The 26,706-nt window shown below is 39.3% G+C and overlaps 1 protein-coding gene across 2 annotated transcripts in view; it reads right to left on the reverse strand.

Annotated features, from left to right (window-relative positions):
• Positions 1–26,706, reverse strand: part of Chpf (Chondroitin polymerizing factor) — a 213,071-nt gene that overhangs the window by 108,615 nt on the left and 77,750 nt on the right. For both annotated transcript variants that reach the window (XM_067140998.2, XM_067140999.2), the window contains one exon: positions 10,949–11,115. In XM_067140998.2, the coding sequence (XP_066997099.2) occupies positions 10,949–11,115 (167 nt within the window). The remainder of the gene's footprint in view (positions 1–10,948; positions 11,116–26,706) is intronic.

Consider the following 26,706-nt stretch of genomic DNA (forward strand, 5'->3'; position numbering starts at 1 on the left):
TGTTTAATATCCACTAACTGCTTTTGTGATTATCTGAGACAATGAAGTGCTGGAATTTTGTCCCACAGCAGTTCTTTTACGTGCCAATAAATCTACCAACACAAGGCTGGCGTATTTAAGCACCTTCAAATACTACTGGAGAAAACCAGGTTCGAATCTGCCAATGTGGCGTCAGAAGGCCAATACTCTACCATCTGAGCTACTCAGCCCAGCTGCAAGAACCAGAACTGAAGTGTCAGTCAACTGAATGGCATCATCCTGTATCATTACAATGAAACAAGGTGAGACACAATCCATCACCAATTGAGGTCATGTTAATTTTGTTGTATGACAGTCAGGATGTTCTTGAGGGTCTTCCAGCAAAGACTTTAATATTACTTATCTAGACTCACAGAGCATGCTGATGCTATGCGGAATATTGAACACTTTCGCGCATCACCATGTTGTGGGCGCTTCAGCTTCAAATGCATGGCTAGCATGTGGTAATGTTTTCACTTTCTTGCATGTTTTTGATCTGGATCATGTCTGTTAGTGGATCTGTTGTAGTACTATATTTGACGGAGTGATATTATATTGTCAAATATTTTCAAGGAATGTGGGAGCTTATAACATTACGTAGTTAAATTGATCGTCAATATTAAAAGGAAGTAATTAAGGTCTTGCGTGTGGAATGGAAATATATTCATGAGGGTGAATTCATGTGCAGCCTTTATTTGCACAGACTCACTATCAGAAGGGATCTGGTATTTCATTTCATACGTGAGTAGAAATTGAACTGTAATAAAATGACTTTCAACTACCATAACTGACAACAGGTTATAGGTTGGTTGTTTCAGACAACTTATGAATATGAAATTTAGAATGTTTAGGATTCTTCTTCTTCTTTTTCTTCTGTGCCTTTTTTCCAACTCATCGGAGATAATTGTTCAGAACTAAACAACTGTTTTGAAAAAGCATACAGACTGTGCACCGGTATTACAAATTTGATAAACCTAGGCCTAGAATCCCTAAGATATGATTGATAAAACTTGATAAAACCCTTTTAGTATTAGGATAAGGTATTACTTCTAATTATTATAACCGGGCGAGTTGGCCGTGTGGCTAGTGTTGTGCAGTGGTGAGCTTGCATCTGGGAGATAGTGGGTTTGAGCCCCACTGTCGGCACCCCTGAGGATGCTTCTTCCGTGGCTTCACAATTTCACACCAGCCAAATGCTGGGACTGTACCTTAATTAAGGCCACGGCAGCTTCCTTCTCATTCCTAGGCCTTTCCTATCCCATTGTGGTCATAAAACCTATCTGTGTCAGTGCAACGAAAGCCAATTTCAACCAAATTATTATCAATTATCTGAAAAATTGTTTATTCGTATCGTCTGTCTTAAGTTCTCCATTTTTTCACACTTGCTTTATAATAAAAGAATACAATTGTTAATACGCTATTCCAAAATAATCTGCCAATATAAAGTCTAAATAAAGCTCATTACAATCTTGTCAATCCTAGTCTGCATTACAAAATGCTAATTAAAATAACTGTTCAACTATGATATTAATCTTTTTCCAAGTGTTTTACATTCAAGTTCATTTGTTTTCTTTCTGGTGCTCATATTAGAGAAAAATCAGCGCACTTTCAATTTTTATTTGTGCTCGGATAATGTTAATTCAGTTGGAGTTTGTAAAAGCAGTAATATTTAAGAAGATAATATTATGAGGAGGGGTTTACATCTTAAATTATAACATTCTTACTTAAGCCTAAACCACTCAGAGAAACTCAAATTAACCCTAGACATTAATTTCATTTTAAGAAATACACAACATAGCCAGACTACTGTCGGATTATTTATTATGGATACTCAAGTTTAGGCGTTAATTACAAACGAACCAATAAGCCTACTGCAAAGTGAGTGATGCCAATAATTTCCTTGTTTAATTCTGCATTAAGGTATATAAGACACATTGTTTTGAAGTTCATTAAATTCTTTTTAAATTTTATTATTATTTGCGGTTGTAGTAAATACTGTCCAGAGTTTTGGCTTCTTCTTTAGGAAGTGCTCACTTAGGAATATATACAGGGAAAACTACTTGTCTGATGGTAATGAAATTTGTATATGTTATAACCACATATATTTGTAGTATAATATTCAAGTTACAATTTTTTTTTCAACCACCCCCCAAAAAAAGTTCTTATCATTGTTTCTAAAGCAACCCTTTCTCAGCCCAGGTTAAACATACAAGATATTTTGGCTTGTTTTGAAGCACTCAGTCATGATTATCAGAAACTACAACCACTGTAAGCATATAGTGTGGTACTGAATTTATGAAGAGTAATATTGAAGGGAGATTTTGTGTATCCTGGACAGTGCAATTAACAGCAGGCCAAGTGGTGAAATCGGGTGCAGTGTTGCTGCGTTCAGTAGTAATCACGCCCGCAACGAACACAGCTTTTCGTTTACTTTCAACTTTTAATTTTATTTCCTCTTATACATTCCCCTTCCCATCACCTTTTCTCATAAGATCTTTGGACCTTCAATGGCAGTTTTAAGAAGAGTTAGCTCCTAATTTAGAACTATCACCAATTTTTACAAGGGTTATTTACATTATTATTTACATATACAGTAAAACTTGCTCAAAGCGGAACGTCTATAAAGCGGAAACTTGTCCAATGTGTACGAAAATTATGGTCCCGGTGTACACTGGATATGGCTTTGCATGTTATTTATGTTGTATAAAGAAGAATCTGTGCAATGTGGAAACAAGAAGAAATTATGAAAATAATTACTGTATAATGCGGAAATTATGTGTTAGCTGTGAAATTTATTTAGGCATACCCAGTACTGCAAGTACATACATATTTCACCAGGGGAACGGTCAGGTGTTTACAGACCCTAACACGCTGCTCTAATGAGGTCTGGGTTTTCCCAAATTCCTGGTAGAATGGGATTTAAATCTCCACTAATTGCCTGACTCCTGCCATGGTTCGTAGAGATCTTTATCTTGATGTACAACTTGAGCCCAATTCTAAGGTAAACAGTTCCCTTACTTTGTGCCCCGTCAGTAAATTTGTGTCACTTTTGAAGACAGCATGATGGCTAAGAAATATACGTCACTGACACTGAACAAGAAAGTGAAAGTTATTGAAGCAAGTGAAAAGGAAACGTTGTCTGTGGGTGAAATTATGTCACGTTTTGGATGTGGAAAAACTCAAGTTTATGAGACTTTAAAACATAAAGATGACATTACTAAGCAGTGGATGGAGGAGAATGGACAAATGAAGAAGAAATCTAAGGTAACAGGCAATGAAGAAATCAATGATTTAGTGTGGGAACGGTTCGTCAATGCCTGTTCGAGAAACCTTCTGGTTAGTGGACCTATGCTACACAATGAGGCTTTTGCCGTTACTAAATCACTTACCAGGCGAGTTGGCTGTGCGGTTAGGGGTACGAGCTGTGAGCTTGAATCCAGGAGATAGTGGGTTTGAATCCCACTGTCGGCAGCCCAGAAGATGGTTTTCCGTGGTTTCCCATTTTTACACCAGGCAAATGCTGGGGGCTGTACCTTAATTAAGGCCACGGCCGCTTCCTTCCCACTACTAACCTTTTCCTATCCCATCGTCGCCATACGACCTGTCTGTGTCAGTGTGACGTAAAGCCACTAGCTAGCTAAAACACTTGGCAACACCGCCTTTAAAGCATCATATATATAGCTAGGGGCTTTACGTCGCACCGACACAGATAGGTCTTATGGCGACGATGGGATAGGAAAGGCCTAGGAGTTGGAAGGAAGCGGCCGTGGCCTTAATTAAGGTACAGCCCCAGCATTTCCCTGGTGTGAAAATGGGAAACCACGGAAAACCATTTTCAGGGCTGCCAATAGTGGGATTCGACTTTAAAGCATCAACTGGGTGGCTGGAGAGTTTCAAAACAAAAGACAATATCATATGGAACGAAGTCTGTGGCGAGTCCAAAGATGTTTATGGAAATGTAGTAGCCGAGTGGAAATCAAAGCTGCAAAATTTAATTTCTGGCTATGAACTTCAAGACATTTTCAACGCCGACGAAACATGATTATCTTTTCGAGCCTTGCCTTCAAAGTCACTTGCGCTTTGTGGGGAAAATTGTGGTGGGGGTAAAATGTCGAAAAAAAGACTTACAATACTGTTGTGCAGTAACATGAGGGGGAAATGGAAAATCCCTGGTAATTGGGAAATCAGCAAAACCAAGGTGTTTTAAAAACTTGGACTTGTGCAAGCTTCTGGTAAATTGGAGGAGCAATGGGAAAGCCTGGATGACCAGTGCTATAATGGAAGAATGGCTGAACGACTTTAACTGTGGGATGAAGAAATCGCAAAGTTATTCTTTTTCTCGACAATGCCACTTGTCGCCCACAGGTGTTGCCTTCCGATGTCAAGCTAGCCTGGTTTCCACCTAACACAACCAGCGTTGTTCAACCTATGGACCAAGGTGTGACTTACACCTTTAAATCTCACTACAGGCGTTTACTGATGCAGTCACTGATCAAGAATGTTGATACAGCTGACAACACCTACTCCCTTGCACGCTCAGTTTCCATACTGGATGCTGTCGACTGGATCAGTTTGGTTATGAAGCAGATCAAACCTCAAACAGACGTAAAGTGTTTTGTAAAAGCGGGATTTGCAGAAAATGACGACGCTGGCACACCTGAGGAAATGCTGCACTGATATCTACGCTGAGCCAACAACAGAATTTCGCATGTAATCTAGACGACCAGCTTGCTACTCACTACAGTTTCCAGTCTGCTGTACAGCTTCTGAAGTTCCACCATACAGAGAATGAAGAAGATGATAATCCGAGGGACGAAGACCAAGAAGAGGAGGAGGAAACAGAAAGTCAGGAAAAAATATGCACTCATTAACAAGCTATTGAGTGTGTCAGGCACATTATGAAATTTGATGTCAAGTCAAATTCACCACGACTTCTTGAGCTACTATACAGCGCTAAAGACTGCATTGAGAAAGACATGAAATCAAAGAAGGTGTAACAGGTTTCTTTGTTAGACATGTAGAAGAAGGAATAATTTGACAAATACAATATTGTGTGTAATGTGTTTGTTTGTTTGTTTGTTTGTTTGTTTGTTTGTTAAACACGTGGGATAAGGCAGAAATTGTGTTATACAGTATGTGTTACAGTATATGTATACTGTAGCTTGTCTACTAAACATGTGGAATAAGGCAGGAATTGTCCGGTTTTCATTGAGTATGGTACATACTGTATATACCATACATAATATGTTGAGTGTGTTATAATGCAGGCCTATGCGAGAGTAACAAAAACCTACTGCACATCAAGATATTGTGTTACTGAGATTTGCATCACCAAAACTAGACTAGTGAATCAGGGGTAAGTAATTTGCAAATCTTTTTGTATAATTTTGTTCAATCCGGAAACTTGTTTAATTCGGAAAAGAAACTCGGACCCTTGCAATTCTGCTTTGAGTAAGTTCTACTGTATTTACAATATTTAATTCTTTCAATTTTTTTCATCTGAAAAATCACTATGTTCTGATGAATTAGTGCTGCTGTCATTCATGTTGAATATGACTGGCTCTAAATAAGGGACATTTTCTCCCAGTAGTGGTCTTCAATTTTCTTAGCATGTTTAATACACTGTTTCCAGATTTCAGGGGTCACAGTACGTAAGGCTTCTTGGCATAAAGCGTTAATTGTTTCCATACCTCTACCATTTTCTAATGTGTTAGCCATATTTGTTTTTGCTATTTTCCCTTTTACGTAAGCCCAAATGAGCTCAACTGGATTAAGCTCGCAATGGGCCACTGGTAACCAAACAAGCTGTACATCTGATCAAAGTCGTTTAGCAGTTGTTCCAGCTTCTTTACCCTGTTTGAAAATAAGGCCTGGCAAGGACAATCAACTCTGATTTAGTAAATTTGTTATATCGTCAACTCCAGGTGATAGTGAAATATTCTTTGATGTTATCCAGTATATCATTTCAGGTTTCAGCAACGACATGTTTGAGTTTTTAGTTGAAGGATCGACCATCGTATGATATGGAGCTTGATCTACAATGACAGCCGACCTTTGAGGCAATAAACTCAGGATTTTCGTGAAACATTCTTCATAATGAGTCAGGTTCATCTCATTGTGGTAATCACCACTCCCTTTCTTGCCATAAAACAAAGTTATGCGCTGTCAAGGAATCCTTCTTCATTTCCGATGTGTAAAATTATGATGAGATTCCCAGCCCCAGACAGTGTTTTGTTATAGTTGTCAAAGTTGTTTTCTAAAGCATCAAACACGCTTTCTTGCCACGCATATTTACTAGTATGGTTCTGTCAGCACCAGCTCTCGTCTGTAAAGAAGATCTTGTAGCCCTGTGCTCCTAAGTCTCTAATTCGTCTAAGGTAGGTATGTTGGGATGCAGCAACTGTGACAGATTCCATTAGCACTGTTTTACTGTTTAGTTTTCTGAATCGGAATCCCAACGTTGTAACTACTTTCAAAAGCTTATAAATTGATATATCAGGAAAATCTGCCATATTTTCTAACAGTTTCATGAGGAGGGTTTTAATTGTGGGAAATACCTTATTCATGTAAAAATCGTGTATATTTCTTCGTATTGAGCCCAAAGTAAAATCATCCAGATTAATTTTCGGATGCCCCGGTCTCGCACAGTGCTTCTTTCTTGACCTGGATGATATTTTTCCATCATTTTCCTTTGAAGCGGCTCCTACTCTCTTCACAGACAACAGCGATAATCCAAGACAATCTGCCACTTTCTGATACACAGGGAGCCTCTTATCCCCTACTATTTCCCCTCACTTTGAAATAAACACATAGCACTCAAAAACATTGCAAGTTCACCCTTTGATAACAGGATCCTGAAATGATATGGCCAACATGTAGAACATAGGACAACTGAAAATAGCTTGCGGACAAACCAAGCTCACGGACATTCTGTTTCATAACTGCCCAGGGCGAGTGTACACGGCAACAATGCGCCAGAGTTCTCCTTCCCGCCTGCTGTTAATCGCATGGTCCGGCGTACACAAACCCTCCCTTCAATATTACTCTTCATAAATTCAGTACCACACTGTACAGTTACAGTGGTGACAGTTTCTGGTAACCACGACCGAGTGCTTCAAAACAAGCCCAAGCTTCATGCTGCATGTTTATCCTGGGCTGAGAAAGAGTTGCTTTAGAGAAATGATAAGAAATTTTTTTGGGGTGGTTGAAAACAATTGTAACTTTAGTATTACACTACAAACACATGCGGTTATAACATAAAAATTTCATTACCATCAGAAAAGTAGTTTTTCCCTGTATATAATCCTAAGTGAGCGCTTCCTAGAGAAGAAGCCAAAAACCCCAGCCAATATTTACTACAACCACAAATAAAAAATATTTAATGATCTTCAAAAACAATGTGTCTTATATATCCTAATGCAGAATTAAACTAGGAAAATATTGGTATAACCCACATTGCAATAGGCCTATTGAATCGTTTGTAATTAAAGCCTAAACTCGAGTGTCCATAATAAAACATCTGACAGTAGCACCGGTGTAACAAATGTCAGGCAGCATTAACCTAAATCCAAATCACACGGAAATGGTCATTTACGTTCTACTCATCCAATTACGTTATTTCATATCTAAACCAGACAAAACTAAACCCCGTGGCACTACAACCCTGAAGGGCCATGGCCTACCATGCGACCACTGCTCAGCCTGAAGGCTGAAGGTAGTGAACTTTAGTCTTATCCTTAGCATTTTTTTTTTTCCTTCCTCCCTAGGTGTTATTATTTTTTTTTTTTTTTGCTAGTTGCTTTACGTCGCACCAACACAGATAGGTCTTATGGCGACGATGGGACAGGGAAGGGCTAGGAGTGGGAAGGAGGCGGCCGTGGCCTTAATTAAGGTACAGCCCCAGCATTTGCCTGGTGTGAAAATGGGAAACCACGGAAAACCATTTTCAGGGCTGCCGACAGTGAGGTTCAAACCTACTATCTCCCGAATACTGGATACTGGCCGCACTTAAGCGACTGCAGCTATCGAGCTCGGTCCCTAGGTGTTTAACCTTGCAATAACTCATATAGGTTTTTGGCAATGATGGGACAGGAAATAGCTAGCTCTGTGAAGGAAGTGGCCATGGCTTTAACTAAAGTACAGACCCAATATTCGCCTGGAATGAACATGGGAAACCATGGAAACCCATCTTCACAACTGCCAGTAGTGGGGTTCGAACAAAATGGAAGTTTACAGCTATGCGGCCGGCCCACGGCACACAGCCAACTTACTTGGTCTTTACAAATCAATATTGTTGCAGATATATTTATGCTACCCCTGCACTATTGGTATATACTGAATATTATCCACAGTGATGAGAAACTAAGTAGAAGAGACTGAGGTAAAAAAAATGAACAGATCTAACCACCAGATTATAGACCTGACTGCACAATTCATTACTCCAATATTCTGTGACATCTTGTGTTTCAGTCCATGTATCTCAGTGGTTAACTGTGTTCAAGTGCAACAATTGCCTGTACATATATGTGCCCGGTTAACACTCTTCATTCCGTTAAGATTACATAGATAATTATTTTTCATTGGCACCTGTGGAAGATCACCTTTCAGAAGATGATGCTTGTTGTTTCAAGATATCTAACATCTAGGTCATCAGCTCAAAGCTTGCCTTTCTGTCTTCACCACATAAACCAGTAGTAAATATTTTTAGTAGGAAAGTATGAATATGAAGATAATGTTGGAATTCAAGTGAAAAATTTTGGACAAATAGCTTATAGGGATGGGAGTTAGGGATTGGAATTATTTGCTAAAGGAGATGTCAAATTTTTGCAATAATTTAAGAAATTGGTTGGTTGGTTGGTTGGTTGGTTGGTTGGTTGGTTGGTTGGTTGGTTGGTTGGTTGGTTGGTTGGTTGGTTGGTTGGTTGGTTGGTTGGTTGGTTGGTTGGTTGGTTGGTTGGTTGGTTGGTTGGTTGGTTGGTTGGTTGGTTGGTTGGTTGGTTGGTTGGTTGGTTGGTTGGTTGGTTGGTTGGTTGGTTGGTTGGTTGGTTGGTTGGTTGGTTGGTTGGTTGGTTGGTTGGTTGGTTGGTTGGTTGGTTGGTTGGTTGGTTGGTTGGTTGGTTGGTTGGTTGGTTGGTTGGTTGGTTGGTTGGTTGGTTGGTTGGTTGGTTGGTTGGTTGGTTGGTTGGTTGGTTGGTTGGTTGGTTGGTTGGTTGGTTGGTTGGTTGGTTGGTTGGTTGGTTGGTTGGTTGGTTGGTTGGTTGGTTGGTTGGTTGGTTGGTTGGTTGGTTGGTTGGTTGGTTGGTTGGTTGGTTGGTTGGTTGGTTGGTTGGTTGGTTGGTTGGTTGGTTGGTTGGTTGGTTGGTTGGTTGGTTGGTTGGTTGGTTGGTTGGTTGGTTGGTTGGTTGGTTGGTTGGTTGGTTGGTTGGTTGGTTGGTTGGTTGGTTGGTTGGTTGGTTGGTTGGTTGGTTGGTTGGTTGGTTGGTTGGTTGGTTGGTTGGTTGGTTGGTTGGTTGGTTGGTTGGTTGGTTGGTTGGTTGGTTGGTTGGTTGGTTGGTTGGTTGGTTGGTTGGTTGGTTGGTTGGTTGGTTGGTTGGTTGGTTGGTTGGTTGGTTGGTTGGTTGGTTGGTTGGTTGGTTGGTTGGTTGGTTGGTTGGTTGGTTGGTTGGTTGGTTGGTTGGTTGGTTGGTTGGTTGGTTGGTTGGTTGGTTGGTTGGTTGGTTGGTTGGTTGGTTGGTTGGTTGGTTGGTTGGTTGGTTGGTTGGTTGGTTGGTTGGTTGGTTGGTTGGTTGGTTGGTTGGTTGGTTGGTTGGTTGGTTGGTTGGTTGGTTGGTTGGTTGGTTGGTTGGTTGGTTGGTTGGTTGGTTGGTTGGTTGGTTGGTTGGTTGGTTGGTTGGTTGGTTGGTTGGTTGGTTGGTTGGTTGGTTGGTTGGTTGGTTGGTTGGTTGGTTGGTTGGTTGGTTGGTTGGTTGGTTGGTTGGTTGGTTGGTTGGTTGGTTGGTTGGTTGGTTGGTTGGTTGGTTGGTTGGTTGGTTGGTTGGTTGGTTGGTTGGTTGGTTGGTTGGTTGGTTGGTTGGTTGGTTGGTTGGTTGGTTGGTTGGTTGGTTGGTTGGTTGGTTGGTTGGTTGGTTGGTTGGTTGGTTGGTTGGTTGGTTGGTTGGTTGGTTGGTTGGTTGGTTGGTTGGTTGGTTGGTTGGTTGGTTGGTTGGTTGGTTGGTTGGTTGGTTGGTTGGTTGGTTGGTTGGTTGGTTGGTTGGTTGGTTGGTTGGTTGGTTGGTTGGTTGGTTGGTTGGTTGGTTGGTTGGTTGGTTGGTTGGTTGGTTGGTTGGTTGGTTGGTTGGTTGGTTGGTTGGTTGGTTGGTTGGTTGGTTGGTTGGTTGGTTGGTTGGTTGGTTGGTTGGTTGGTTGGTTGGTTGGTTGGTTGGTTGGTTGGTTGGTTGGTTGGTTGGTTGGTTGGTTGGTTGGTTGGTTGGTTGGTTGGTTGGTTGGTTGGTTGGTTGGTTGGTTGGTTGGTTGGTTGGTTGGTTGGTTGGTTGGTTGGTTGGTTGGTTGGTTGGTTGGTTGGTTGGTTGGTTGGTTGGTTGGTTGGTTGGTTGGTTGGTTGGTTGGTTGGTTGGTTGGTTGGTTGGTTGGTTGGTTGGTTGGTTGGTTGGTTGGTTGGTTGGTTGGTTGGTTGGTTGGTTGGTTGGTTGGTTGGTTGGTTGGTTGGTTGGTTTATTTATTTATTCTTTTCTATCTCAACTGGCAAAGAGGAAAAGTGAAATACATGAAAAATGCTACTGCTAAGTACCCATTCAGACAATGGATGGGAAATTCCAGTATAGTTTGACTTACTAACAAACCTTAGAAGATATCAAAACTCAGTACCTAAATATCTAAATATTCTATCCCATTTTAAGAGTTTCAAGCCAAGCACAATGAAATGCATACCAACCTCTTAAGAACTTCATGTCCTGTTGATGTATCTTTAAAAGCCATTTCAATCTGATAATCAAGACCACGGGAAGGATCAAACTTGCGATATCCATCAATTAATCGTCGAAACTGAAGTTGACCATTGGTGACAGATTCTATTTTAGCAATTGTAGCATTAAGCACATACTGAGAAGAAAAAAAGAAAAAAGGTGCATTAAATAAATTCATAAGAAAATTCTATTAAAAAATACAATGATATAACTTTTAAGGTTCTATTTTCCACAAGGAGAAACTGTAACACTTTACTCATAATCCATAATTATAGCCAGTTCTTAACCCAAAAACAGAAAGAGAAGCTTTACCAAGAACAATCTACCTACAAAATCTCATAGAGAGAATATGAATATATTGCATCATCAGCCTCTAGGCCGGTCTGATCCTCAAGATGCATGTCTGTGGGTGACGTGTCTATAGAAGAACCCCAAAAAGCCAAATCAGAATTATTAAGCATATTGAGCCAGGAAATAAATAAGGGAAGGTAGCTGAAATCCTAGGATTAAATCTGAGGTTTGTATTGCAATATGATGGATTTCAGCTATCAGAATAAAATTCACAATTATTCACAAATTCTACCAACTAAAACTAGGTTATTGTAACTAATAAAGAGTAAGGGTAGATAATCAAACTAAATCAACGGACAACTTATACATGTTCACATTACTTTAAAATAAAATAATAATTATTAAGATATGAAAGAACAGTGCTATAATATCAAACACGCTGTCAACTGACAGAAGGTCTAATTAGAAACAGTCAGTGGATGCAATAACTACAAACTGACAAATACCTACAGAATGTTTAAATTCCTGCACCAATGTGAACAATGTGTTACTGTCAATCCATCAATAATGTAAGGAAGAGAGTTATCATTAAACTGATTTTCGTTTTGCATGGGTTCTAACATAACTGAGATCTACAAATAGTCATGCTTGTTTTCTCAACTATAGACAAACTGCAATTTTGCAATACAGACTGAGGTCCCAAAGTGTTACTTGCCACACTGAACAACATAACTGTATGTGGATACAGACTAATCACGAAATATAAGTGAAGTAAGTGAAGACATAATAAAATATTCAGTAAACACTTACCATTATTCAACTCATAATTAACTTTTTAATGAAAACCTCCAATTTAGCTCCAATTTGGAATTAATGAGTAGTTCTTTTACACTGTTATTTTGAATACTGCAACCCAGCTTCCATCTTTCATATCCAAAAACATTAGCAGCATGTCAAAACAATAGCAAAGATATTAACAAACCTGGGCACATTGAAAACTTGACAATGTTCTCTAATTTATCCACATTATACTCGTATTTATCAATTTCTTCCATTAAAACAGAAAATAGTATAGAGCTATGGACACAACAGACAAGATAAATAAGATTTTTATGATTGGCCAAGCATTCTTTGAAGAAGAAAAGGAGTAAAAACAGGGCAAGTCAAATTTTCTAAAGTTGCACAAATCACAGAGTACCTTCCAGTGCAAAAAGAAAAATGTTATATTAAAATTTTCTCTTAGGCTCAGGTCAACCCACTACCAACTTATGATTTAAGGTCATGAAATTTAACATCAAGAATTTCAAAGTAGTAGGCAGAAAAGGTGATCGGGGATTTAAATGAGACTATGGAGTGGGTATGTGGGGAAACTGGGAGTGAGATCTGTAGATCCTAATGGATGTGTAGGAGATATGGATCTGCACTCAGATGGTCTTCACCTGAACCACAGTGGTATGTGTAAGTTAGGAGGTTTGTTCAAAAGGGTTATAGGGAGTTAGAAAAAAAAAAAAAAAAAAAAAAAAGAAGGCATTCGATAATGTTGATTGGACCAAGCAATTTGAGATTCTGAAGGTGACTGGGATCATATACCAAGAAAGAAGAATCATCTACAATCTGTACAAAAATCAGTCTACACTGAAAAGAATCAACGGCTTTGAAAAAGCAGCAGCAATCCAGAAAGGATGTTTATATAGAACAGGTGGTAAAGGAAATCAAAAGAGGAATTTGGAAAGGGAACCACAATCCAAGGAGAGGAAATCAAACTTCTGAGATTTGCTGGTGATATTTTACCTGTGTCTGCAGAAGATCTGGAGAAATGTCCATTTATATTGGTATTATAAATTTACTCATTCAGAACAAATATTTCAGATTCCCTATGGGAATCAACATCTATATCATCTGATGGCCAAGCAGCATCAGTTTTTGGTAATGAAACAAAGTCTCTCATAGTGCATTGGCACTGCCAGTGGCTACAATTAGCCTACGCAGTGGCCTCCATGGTATGCACTAGCCAGCGTCCTGGTAGGTGTGCTAGGTACCAACTGATGAGCCCAGCCTAGCACACAGGGGCGAAACGCTGGCAACCAGGAATGAGTTAGCTGGAAAATTTATAATGTCCAATAACGGACCATTTATATTGGCATTACAAATTTACTCATTCAGAACAAATATTTCAGATTCCCTATGTGAATCAACATCTATATCATCAGAGTCTTAGAGAAGGAGTACAAAATTAAAATAATAAGTCCAAAACGAAAGTAATGGAGTGCAGTCGAACAAAGTCAGATGATGCGGGAAATATTAGATTAGGAAATTAAGTCTTAAAGGAAGTAGATGAATACTGTTACTTGGGTAGTAAAATAACTTTTTTTTGCTAGGGGTTTTACGTCGCACCGACACAGATAGGTCTTATGGCGACGATGGGATAGGAATGGCCTAGGAGTTGGAAGGAAGCGGCCGTGGCCTTAATTAAGGTACAGCCCCAGCATTTGCCTGGTGTGAAAATGGGAAACCACGGAAAACCATCTTCAGGGCTGCCGATAGTGGGATTCGAACCTACTATCTCCCGGATGCAAGCTCACAGCAGTAAAATAACTAACGATGGTAGAAGTAAGAAGGATATAAAATGCACACTAACACAAGCAAGGAAGGCTTTTCTTAAGAAAAGAAATTTTCTCTCTTCGAACATTGATTTAGGAACATTCGTCTGAAGCATGACATTGTATGGAAGTGAAACATGGACAATCACAAGCTCAGGAAGAAAGAGAATTGAAGCTTTTGAAATATGGTGTTACAGAAAGAATGCTGCAGTGAGATGGGTAGTTTGAATCATGAATGAAGAGATACTGAATCAACCTGGTGAGAGATCAATTTAGCTAAATTTGACCAGAAGATAAGATAGAATGATAGGCCATAAATCTTAAGACACCCAAAACTTCTTCAGTTGGTTTTAGAAGGAAGTGTAGGCAGTAAGAATGGTTAGGGGTAGACCAAGGTATGAATATGATGAGCAGGTTAGAGTAGATGTAAGCTGTAGTAGTTACGTAGAAATAAAAAGGTTAACACAGGAGAGTGTGTCATGGAGATGCTGAATTAAACCAGTCTACAGACCAACGATCCCAAACAACAACATTCAGAAAAAATGGGTGGACTAGGGAGCAGTGGTAAGAGAACAGGGAGCTGGAAGTCTAGTAAGAATGACATAAAAGTGTCAGTGTTAAGCTGTATAAGTACTCTAAAGAAAAGAATAAAATTAAATAATAATAGATATATATTTACCAGATATTGTACTCATAATAAGAGTTGAACCCTGGCTGAGAAGTGATACTGAGGACGAAGATATTTTCTCGAGGAATTGGAGTGTTCATTGTAGACAGAATAGCAACAGTAGGAGAGGGAGTATTCATACTAGTGAAAGAATGTAAGTAAGGATAAGAAACATGAAATTCTAGGTGTAAGGATCATCTCTAAAGATAGTAGGCAACTTGATGTTATGGGGGTGTACAGATCTGGAAAGGGTGGCACTGGTGCTGATGCAGAATTATTTGATAATAATAATAATAATCAGCTGTGGGAAATGACACAGAAAAGAACATGACTGTAGTGGGTGATCTCAATTTACTAAATGGCAATTGGGAAGGTATTGCGGATGTCAAGAAAGAGGACAAATGAAAGGTAAATTACAGTATTTCCCTGAATACAAGACAATGTTTTCTTCTCAGAATTTCATGTGAATAATCAGGACTCATCTTGCATTCATGACCTAACAATAATGGACACCACTGGCAGTTACTACGGTAATCACGCTGTTTCCCTTCACCGTGTGCACACAAGCAAAACTCGACTTTCAACATCTACATCTTTATTAAGCCTATAGATCGCTAGCTGCGGCAGCCGGTTGTACAGTTTCTCTGTGCATAGTCACTGGTTCTTGGAAAATAGTGAAGAGAGAATGACATTCTACTAGCCTCTACAAAGTGTTTATCAAATCCACAGGATGGCATCAAAACATAACTTTCTTGAGCCAACTCAAGGTCGACCATAATGTACTTCCGAGCCAAAGCTGCACAAGAAATGTCATTCAAATTGGAATAGCAAGGATGCGACCCTTCGAATTCTTAGAAAGGCCACGACTGATCAGTGGCTCAGTTACAGTGCGTCTACTCTACTTGACGCTTAGTAAAAGTAACATTTTATAGACAGCAGAAATATTTTCATTATGGATCACCGTATCATAGAGACACGTGGAACAGGTATTGCCAGCAAATTTTCATTGGGTTCTTGTCAATATTATGATGCCAATTTTAAGTTAATGGTTACTAAACACGCGAAAATGAAGAATAATTTTGCAGCCACAAGAAAGTACGGCATAAATAGAGCCAATGTTTGAGATTAGCTTTTTTTTTTTTTCTTTTTTTTTCTTTTTTTTTTTTTTTTTTTTTTTGCTATTTGCTTTACGTCACTCTGAGATTAGCAAGAAGACACACAAGGCTTAAAAATGCGTACTGTATCAAAAAAAGAGATTCAGTAGCCTACAACAAGAACGCTTTAATGAAGTCGAAGATGAAATTGTGAAGTGTGTGCACGAAAATATGCAAGGGCGGAATGGCCATAACACAGCGCACAAAACTTGTTGACCTTCAAAGTCTGCATCTAGCTCACTGACTGCTAGCCGCTGAAGCCGGCCAATGCCGGCACGCGAGACGTTCATCTAGTGACAGCTGTTGTACCTTACGCTTAGTCAAAGTAGTAATAATTGTTTTCACATCCCACTAACTACTCTGATGGTTTTCAAAGACGCAGAGGTGCCGGAAATTTGTCCCGCAGGAGTTCTTTTACGTGCCAGTAAATCTACCGATACGAAGCTAAAGTATTTGAGCACCTTCAAACACCACCGGACTGAGCCAGGATTGAACCTGCCAAGTTAGGGTCAGAAGGCCAGCGCCTTAACTGTCTGAGCCACTCAGCCTGGCGCATAGTAATAGTTTTATAGATAATAGGAATATTTTCATGATGGATCATAGTATGGTAGATACATGTGGAACAGACATTGCTGGCAAACTTTCAACGGGTTCTTATCGATATTTGATGCCAATTTTATATTAATGGTTATTAAATGTGCAGAAATAAAGAATAATTGTGCAGCTGCAAGAAAATAGGGCTTAACTAAAGCCAATGATCGGCGTTGGTGTGAAGACAAAAATAGTCTAAAAATGCGTACTGTACAAGAAAGGCATTCAGTAGCCTGCAACAAGGATGCTTTACAGAAGTCTAACATGAAATTGTGTGGTATGTGTGTGAAAAACGCAAGGTCAGAATGGCCATAACATGAGACGCGATACAAATGCGGGTTCGCAAAGAGGAATTCTCTGAACCTTACCTCCAATGAAAATGATTAACGAAGTAGGTAGGATGTACATGATACTTGCATGTTTTTTTCTCAAATTAAATTTGTTATAAATAAAAGTCTGATTTCTCAATGCACATTTTAATTCTGATTTAATTATTTTGAAGAAAAAAGTGAGGGTCATCTTGCATTCAGGGTCACATACCTGCCAACTTCTAGAACTTAAAATAGGAAGAAATTTTTAATTCTTGGATTTCATCACATATTTTCCACCATGGTCTAGGTCAGGGATGGCGAACCTATGGCACGCGTGTCACTAGGTGACAAGCAAACACGATTTCGGTAGCACACGACATGCACATAATATCATCGTTTTCATGTATGTCTTGTACTATAGACTATACAAAAAACGTGCATCGTACAGTCAGTGTTTCAGGCTTAAGAAATGATAATGAAAATCCACAGCCTGTTTTCCAGTCATTCGACCGGGCCAAGAATCGAACGAATGAAGCCCCCATCTAGCGGCGAGGATAGGAATTGTGCCGGCTGCCGAAGCCTATCACACTCTTCTCAGGCAATAAGATGAAATGATATTGGAGAGTGTTGCTGGAATGAAATATGACAGGGAAAACTGGAGTACCTGGAGAAAAACCTGTCCCGACTCTGCTTTTTCCAGCACAAATCACACAAGGAGTGACCGGGATTTGAACCACAGAACCCAGGCTGAGAGGCCAACACACTGCCGCCTAAGCCATGGAGGCAGCCAGGTTTAAGAAATAAATACCAAAAATCTAAATTCTAGTTCCGAAGTGCATTATGGGAACACTGGTAGGTCCGGAAGTCAAGTGAGATAAATGTTAGATGTGGCCGACGAACCATTCGCTCACCCACATCAGTCAATTAGTGAAGTTTGGCTTGTTTGCGGTTGCCAACATCGCGTAATTATTCTTAGTGAGTAACTGATTACTGTTCAGAATTTTGTAAGACAAATAGTTGCCAATGGATTATCCCAATCTCGAGATTGGGAAAAACTATCGCACTTTATTTCAAAACCTCATTTTGCATATTTTTTTTTTGTGTGTGTGTGTGGTTAGAAATTTATAGTTTAGAAATGGAGTTGACTGAATTTCAAGAAAGCAGTAGATAGCTGAACAAATTCGTACAACTTGGTGAAGCTTTGATGAAAATCGAGTGTGCTGTTGTTTGTGAATACTCTCTCTAGAACAGTGGCACAGCCTCCCACAAACAATGTTTCCGGCCACGAAGAAGCTTGCTACAGCGGTACATACTTGGTTTGGGTCGTCATACGCTTGCGAGCAGCTGTTTTTTACAATGAAGGTCGTGAAGTTAACTATCAGGAACCGCCTTGGTTCAGATCTAAGTGCTTCTCGTGTGTTACTGAAGACAACAAGTTATGAACCTACATAAATAACATGGCTATTAAGTATTTTTGCGGTATTGGCAAAATATGACCACGAAACATGCAATAATATAAACTATTTCATAATGTATATATGTATTATGAAACCTAATTTTTAATTAGGCCAGGCGTGCTCGGTTCGCCCGGAAGGACGTGGGTTCGAATCCCCGTCAGGAAGTCGTAAAATTTAAGAAACAAGATTTCCACTTCCGGAGGTCCATATGGCCCTGAGGTTCACTCAGCCTACACTAAAAATGAGTACCAGGTTAATTCCTGGGGGGCAAAGGTGGCCGGGCGTAGAGCTAACCACTCTACCCCATCACGTGCCGCGGTTAACAATGGTGGAAGCCTTTACCTTCCACTCCTCCAAGGGCCTTCATGGCCTGTACAGAGGTGTCTTTTTTTTTTTTTTTTTTTAATATTTCAGTTATTCCTATGCTGGTCTCGTCATTCTCTAGACACAAGTGAGAGAGTACATTTTATTTCACTTGACAGTTTACCTCGTGGGTCACTTGGAAATTTGAAAAGCGCTGTTGTTATTAACTTAAATAAGAAATCATACTATATAAGTACATAATATACAGTAGATCAAATAGAGTGAATGTGATAGTATGAAACTTACCTAAACATAACTCTGGACCCCTTCAGCTAAACAATGCTTGCTGTTTAACATCATTAACTCATCACTTTTAACTTCTTTTCATGAATATTTTAGTTTTGCCACAACGTATATATACAGTTCACAAAATATTTACACAATTCACCCATACATTAGTTGTTACCATAGCTGTAGTATTTAGGATTGCTCTTATAAAACAGTTTATTGTACCAAATTTGGGCCTATAACATATTTTGTTTAGAGGAGTAACAAATTTGCAGCACTCTTGGCAGGCCTTGACAAGGACGAAAAAGTTTTCTTATGGGGCTTGCTTGTGGAAAATAATCATCGCTGTGTTTCAAATTTTATCCTCTTTGAAGCTGACAGTATTTGTGCTGTGCTGATCATTGCATTTGTGCTACAGGCTTGTATAGTTGGGATTATTGGTTGGAGGTGTTTCTCAATTATATCTACATGTTCTGGTGATTCTATTGTTGCGAGAATGCTTTCAAATTTTTCTCGGAGCTTGGCATTACACTGTTCTATGTCCTCACTTTTTTAATGCTTTTTGTTCAGGGCGTCGACCTATAAAGATCTTTTGCCCCTACTTGCACCTGCGTGTAATTGGAATGGAGGACGTGTAGAGTGTTGAATGTGAGGAAAGGAATATTAAGGACGACACAAACACCCAGTTCCCAGGCCAGGGATATTAATCATTTACAATTAAGAAGCCCTGACCCAGCCGGGAATCGAACCCGGGGCCGCCGGGTGGCAGGCGGACACACCGCGGGGCCAGACAAATCCTCACTTACTGTATATAGCTTTCATTTCAGGGGATTACGCAGTTCCTTCAGAATAATTTCCTTTTCTTCATTTGAAGGTGCTTCCTGAATGACTAAATATGTGCCTGATTCTAAATTTTGTTCATTAGCACCACCAGTATATTTAACCACTAGGTGTATATGTTTGCACAAATTGAATTTAATGGAGGAATTGTGGCATGTACAAACATACGAATGAATGGAGGTATTGCACTCTGTACACTTCAGGTCACAGTTGTTTCTCGTTTCACCCTTCTTCGGACCTCATATAGTTCATTTTTCTTCGCGGACGGAACAGTCCATACATCCTTGCTGCAAGTAATTTCTCGTGGTTGTAATAATAATGAATTGGCATGCCTTAGTCTTATTTGTGCGGGTTTATTTGTTAAGTTTGCCTTCGTTAATGTAAATAAGGCGGTCGTAAAGTTGATCTCTCACAAATCGCATGACATGAGGATATGGATTGCGATGTCCGTCTCTTAGGCTTCTTACCCCACCCCCGTATATGTGTTTTATCACTACATGCATGCACTCTAGATGCACGTTAGTGTTGAGCCCGGCATTGAAACATTTACAATAGGCCTAGCTAGTTGCAGGCTGTTTATAATTGGCCTCGAAATAAATGCCAAAGTCTCTTGTGTCAGAGTCACTTTTTAAACAATAATCCCAACTATACAAGCCCAGAGCACAAAAACAATGATCAGCCCAGCACAAATACAGTCAACGTCAAAAAGGATAAAATTTGAAACACAGCGACGATTATTTTCCACGAACAAGCCCCATAAGAAAACTTCTTCGTCCTTATCAAGGCCTGCTAAGAGCGAACAACAGATAATTGCTGCAAATTTGTTACTCCGCTAAACAAAATATGTTATAGGCCCTAATTCGATACAAAAAACTGTTTTATAGGAGCAATCCTAAGTACTACAGCTATGGTAACAACTAATGTATGGGTGAATTGTGTAAATATTTTGGGAACTGTATATATACGTTGTGGCAAAACTAAAATATTAGTGAAAAGAAGTTAAAAGTGATGAGTTAATGATGTTAAACAGCAAGCACTGTTCAGCTGAAGGGGCCCAGAATTGTATTTAGGTAAGTTTCATACTATCACATTCACTCTATTTGATCTACTGTATATTATGTACTTATATAGTATGATTTCTTAATTAACTTAATAACAAGAGCGCTTTTCAAATTTCCAAGTGACCCACGAGGTAAACTGTCAAGTGAAATAAAATGTACTCTCCCACTTGTGTCTAGAGAATGACAAGACCAACATAGGAATAACTGAAATCTATACATATAAAATAACTCCGACCGACCGACCAACCGGACTGACTGACTGATCATCGCCGAGCCAAAACTACTGGACATAAAGAAATGAAATTTTGGGGATGCATTCATATTAACATGTAGGTGCTCGCTAAGGGAGGATCCACATCGATTTAGATCAGTTTATGAACCCCTCTCACAATTTAAATGAAGTCAACAAGAAAAAGAACATTCTACTTGAAACATTCATTCCATATATTTTTCAGAACTACCATAATACAAAGAAACCCCACCTCCATCTCTCCAACTCACCACCACTCCCCCCTCCCCACACCAGCCCTGCACCACCCCGTCCCCCTCCGCTCCTTCCATCCTCGCAAACACAGATTGACCAACAATACACTCGATCGCACGAACGAGACTGTTACTTTGAGAAGGCCAACCCATTCGAGAGGACGACCACCTGCTAAACACCGTAAGTTTAAGCTTTCTACACACCCATTCCACAGTTTTTACTTATCAGCCCACGTTTCTCACACAACCTAATTTTTTCCCATTACAGATTGAACTTCATTGACGGTTTCCACTAGGTCACTTACAGTTTACCATGCATCTGTCATCTCCCCAACACAGCTTCTCAATTTTATGTCGCGGCCCTTCTGACCCTTTATAATAAGGCAAACCAACCAGCCAACATTATGAAACGATAATCAAGAAAGGGACCGTTAGATTGAGAAGATATAGAGAATGCTGCTGTTCATCGATGTTTTTCCTTGTCACAGGCTTTTCGCCTGCACGTTATATCAGGCTTGATTTCTCAAAAAAAATTTGCTCCCGCTCCCACTCCCCTCCTAACCAATTTGATATGATGGATTTCTACAAGGATAGATTTTCTGCCTGAATTTTCGACAGTGATTTCAACCTGTTTTGTATTTGTTACAAAACCAATATTTTGTAAACTATGAGGTCCGCAACATCACCATGTGCACCTGTTGTTCATTTCCATGTATCATTTGTTTTCATTCCTTTTCTTCTTAGGTTAACACAGTTTTTAGTTTCAATTATTATTTTTGTATTAACACCTGCTTGACTGAATTTTGTCGCACTGAGTTGTTTTTTGCTCCACATAATGATGTAAATATTGCATATCTGTGCTAATTTTGTTTCCGTCTAGGCTCTCTTTTGTATGTTTTTCATTTGTTCCTTCTTTATGTTTTTGGCATTTTTTAACTTGTATTATGTAAATTATTTCAACCCCCCTCATTTTTCATTGAAGATGGCTCAAACGAGCCGAAACATGCTTGAATTTGTTTACTCCGCCTAATGATGGAATATATGATGTATTGAATTAGGAGGATACTCTCATTTTTTCACCTTTGTAAAGGGAGGATTTTTCGATATTCCGGTGCTAAGGGTGTGAAAAGGGGGTGAAGTTTTAAAATGAGGATATCTATATCTCAAAAACTTAAAGGTTTACAGGTGTAAAAATTGGTATTTGGAATCTCCCTTAAAAATAAAGAAACACTTTTTTTTTTTTTTTTTTTTTTCAGAAAATCCCATTAAGGGGTGTGAAAAATGGGGGAAAGGGGGTTGAACACCTTTTATGAGGAGACTTATATCTCAAAAACTGAAAATGTTACAGACATGAAAATTTGTATTTGGAAATCCACGTTAAAAATAAACATGTATTTTTGTGTTTTTGGATAATCCGATGAATAGGGGGTGACAGGAGTGACAAACGGGGTGAATTTTTAAAAAGACTATATCTGCAAATTATCTCAGACATGTAATATATTACAGATTTGAAAACTGGTATTTGGAATCTCCTGTAAAAGTAAAGAAACCTAGGCGATTTGTTTTCGAAAACTCCACTTAAGGGGAACGAAAAAGGGGGTGAATTTTTAAAATGAGCATATCTACAGTATATCTAAAAATTGTAACATTTTGCAGACGTGAAAATTGGTATTTGGAATATCCTTTAAAAATAAGGAAATGCATATTCTTTTGTTTTTGTAAAAACACTTAACAGGGGAGGGGGTGAAAGAATTGAAAAATTAGTTGAATTATTTGTAAGAATATAATATATACCAACAAATCTAAAGATGTTTCAAACATGAAAACTGGTATTTGGAATCTCCTTTCAAAATAAAGAAACACGCATTTGGAGCGGGGCATATCAACTTGGTAGGGGGGACGAAAACGGAGATGAATTTCTTTTACGAGGATACATATATCTCAAAAACTGAATATGTTACAGTCGTTATAATTGGTATTTGGAAGCTCTTTTAAGGAAACAGGTACTGTTTGTTTTTGGAAAATTCACTTGAGTGGGAAGTGTGAAATGGAGTAAAAAAATTGATTTCCTTTTCTGGAGAAATGTATATCTCAAAACTGAAGGTTACAGACGTGGAATTTGGTATTTGGATCTTCTTTAAAAATGAAGAAACACGCAGTTTTTGGGTGGGGGAAACCAACTTAACGGGCAGGGGTGGAGTGAAAAAAAGGTTGATTTTCTTTCATGAGGATACTTATATCTCGAAAACTGAAGACGTTACAGACATGAAAATTTGTATTTGGAATGTTCTTTTGAAGTAAAGAAACACGTAATCTTTTGTCTTTGGAAAATCCACTTAAGGGGGTGAATTAATTGAAAAATGAGTTGAATTCTTTGTATGAGGATACTTATATCTCAAAAACTAATGATGTTACGGACCTGCAAATGAGTATTTGGAATCTCCTTTAAAAATAAAGAAACACGCACTTCTGGGGGGAAATCAACTTGGGGGAGCGGGGGCGGTGAAAAAGGAGTTAAATTCCTTTTTATGAGGATACATATATCTCAAAACCGAAGATGTTACAATCATAATAATTGGCCTTTGGAAGCCCCTTAATAAATAAATAAACAAGTATTTTAGGTTTTCAAAAAATTCACTTAAGGAGGGGAGGGTGAAAGGAAGTGATAAAATGTAATTCCTTTTGTATGGAGAAACTGATATCTCAAAAACTTAAGGTTACACACGTCAATATTTATATTTGGTACCTCCTTTAAAAATAAAGAAAAACACATTTTTGGAGGGGGGAATCAACTTAACGGGCTGGGGTGAAAAAGGGGTTGAATTAATTTTATGAGGATACTTATACACTGAAGAAAATGGAAATTGCAACATCCAGAAGGAGTGGTAATACACTGCTGCAATTGAACATGCAGGACAAGTGTTTGGTTGTGATTCAATTATTACACTTTCAGGTCTCTCTGACCGCAAGTTTGGTCAACAATCAATATAAGATGTGCCCACCACGAGCTGCAATACATTGATGAATTTGTCGAGGCATGGAGTCAATAAGGCCCTGGATCGCTTCCTGAGGAATTATGGCCCATGCTTGCTGCTCTGCACGGGTCAGTTGTTCCAGAGTTGTGGGTGGCTGAGGACGGTTGCCCAGTTGTCGACCCATCATGTTCCACATATGCTCAAATAGGACTGAGGTCCGGGGATCTGGCGGGCCATTCTAAGGTTGTGATGTCGTGGAGAGCTTCTCTGGAGATGCGTGCAGTGTGAACTCGGGCATTGTCCTGCTGAAACATCCCATTAGCAATGTTCACCATCATAGGGACAACCACTGGATTGAGTACCCTATCAACGTACTGTCGAGCAGTCATAGTGCCCTCAACAAGCACTAATTGTGATTTCACATCACAGCCAATAGCTCCACAGACCATAATGCTTGGTGTTGGCCCTGTGTGCCTCTCGACAATAAGATCTGGGCGGCCCCTCTCCCCGGTACGTCAGCGCACACGATTCCGGCGATCACTGCGGGCAAGACAGAAGCGCGATTCATTGCTAAAGACGACCCTATGCCATTCGTCGACCCACGTCGATCTTTCTCGACACCAGGCCAGCCTTACACGTCGCTGTTGTGGGGTCAATCGAACACCTTCTGCAGGGACACAGGCTCGTAAGCCAGCTGCACGTAGGCGATTACCAACTGTTTGTTGTGTTACGTGGGGTGCCACAGCTGCTAGAATTTGCATTGCTGTTGCATGGGGTTCCATCCGGGCCATCCAAATGATGCGGCAATCCTCTCTCACAGTTGTCTGTCGCGCTGGGCCTCTGCCAGGTCTACGAGTGTGGGCACCTTCATTTGACCACTGCTGCCGTACACGTTGTACCGTAGATGTCTGTCGGCCTTCACGTGCTGCAACAGTCCTTAGTGATAATCCAGCCTCACACAGCCCAATTATCCGAGCCCTCTCAAACGGCGACAGTTGTTGATAGCGTGCTCTTCTCTGTCGTCGAGGCATGTTTGACGGGGAACACTTCACTGCACAGACTGCAAGTCAATTACGCTACACCAGAGTCCGTATACTGGAGTTGATTCCTCCGCGACCAATTACGTGGGGAGACCTGTAGCAACAATCCAATGGGTCTGAAACTTTGATCGTTTACATACCTACATGGCACCGTTCCATATCTTGAAAATCAATACAAACGACCAATGCCTTCATGGTGTTGCAATTTCCATTTTCTTAAGTGTATATATAAAAAAACTGAAGATGTTAGAGGCGTGAACATTTGTTTTTGGAATCTCCTTTGAAAATAAAGAAACACGTATTTTTGTGTTTTTGGATAATCTGATGTATAGGGGGGTGGACAAGAGTGACAAACGGGGTGAATTAAAAAAAAAAAAATTATATCTGCAAATTATCTCAGACAGGTAACATAGTACAGATTTGAAAGCTGGTATTTGGAATTTCCTGGAAAAGTAAATAAACATAAATATTTTTTCAGAAAATCCACTTAAGGGGGACTGAAAAAGGGGGTAAATTTTTAAAATTAGCGTATCTACAGTATATGTCAAAAACATAGCATATTGCAGACGTGAAAATTGGAATCTACTTTAAAAGTAAGGAAACACGTATTCTTTTGATTTTGAAGAAACTATTAACGAGGCGGGGGTGAAAGAATTGAAAAATTAGTTGAATGGTACAAATAAAATTAAAGAAACACGCATTTTCTGGGAGGGGGGATTCAACTTGGTAGGTGGGGAAGGGGTGGAAACGGAGATGAATTCCTTTTACGAGGATACATATATCTCAAAAACTGAAGATGTTACAGTCATGATAATTGGTATTTGTAAGCTCTTTAAAGAAACGGGTACTGTTTATTTTTTGGAAATTCACTTGAATGGGGAGTGTGAAAGGAAGTAAAAAATACTGAATTTTTTTCTGGAGAAACTTATATCTCAAAACTGAAGGTTGCAGACGTGGAAATTGGAATTTGGAATCTCCTTTAAAAATAAAGAAACAGGAATTTTTTGGGTGGGGGTGAAACCAACTTAACAGGTGGGGGTGGAATGAAGAAGGAGTTGAATTCTTTTCATGAGGGTACTTACAATTAAAAAGCTGAAGATGTTACAGACATGAAAATTTGTATTTGGAATTTTCTTTCAAAGTAAAGAAACACGTAATATTCTGTCATGGAAAATCCACTTAAGGGGGCTGAATTAATTGAAAAATTAGTGGAATTCTGTGTATGAGGATACTTATATCTCAAAAAATTAAGGTGTGACACATGTGAAAATTTTTATTCGGAAACTCCTTTAAAAATAAACACGCATTTTTTGGAAGAGGGAAATCAACTTAACGGGTGGGGGTGAAAGAGGATTTGAAATCTTTTTATGAGGATACATATATCTCAAAAACTGAAGATGTTAGAGACATGAACATTTGTATTTGGAATCTTCTTGCAAAGTAAAGGAACACGTGTTCTTTTTTCTTCGGAAAAACCACTTAAGGTGGGTGAATGAATTGAAAAATTAGTTGAATTCTTTGTATGAGAATACTTATATCTCAAAAACTAAAGATGTTAAAGTCATGAAAATTGGTATTTGGAATCTCCTTTTAAAATAAAGAACACGCACTTTTGGGGAGGGGGGAATCAGCTTAACGGGTAGGAAGGGGGGGGGATGAAAAAGGA

Source organism: Anabrus simplex, chromosome 2 (assembly GCF_040414725.1).
Source record: "Anabrus simplex isolate iqAnaSimp1 chromosome 2, ASM4041472v1, whole genome shotgun sequence".
Taxonomy (NCBI): Eukaryota; Metazoa; Arthropoda; class Insecta; order Orthoptera; family Tettigoniidae; genus Anabrus; species Anabrus simplex.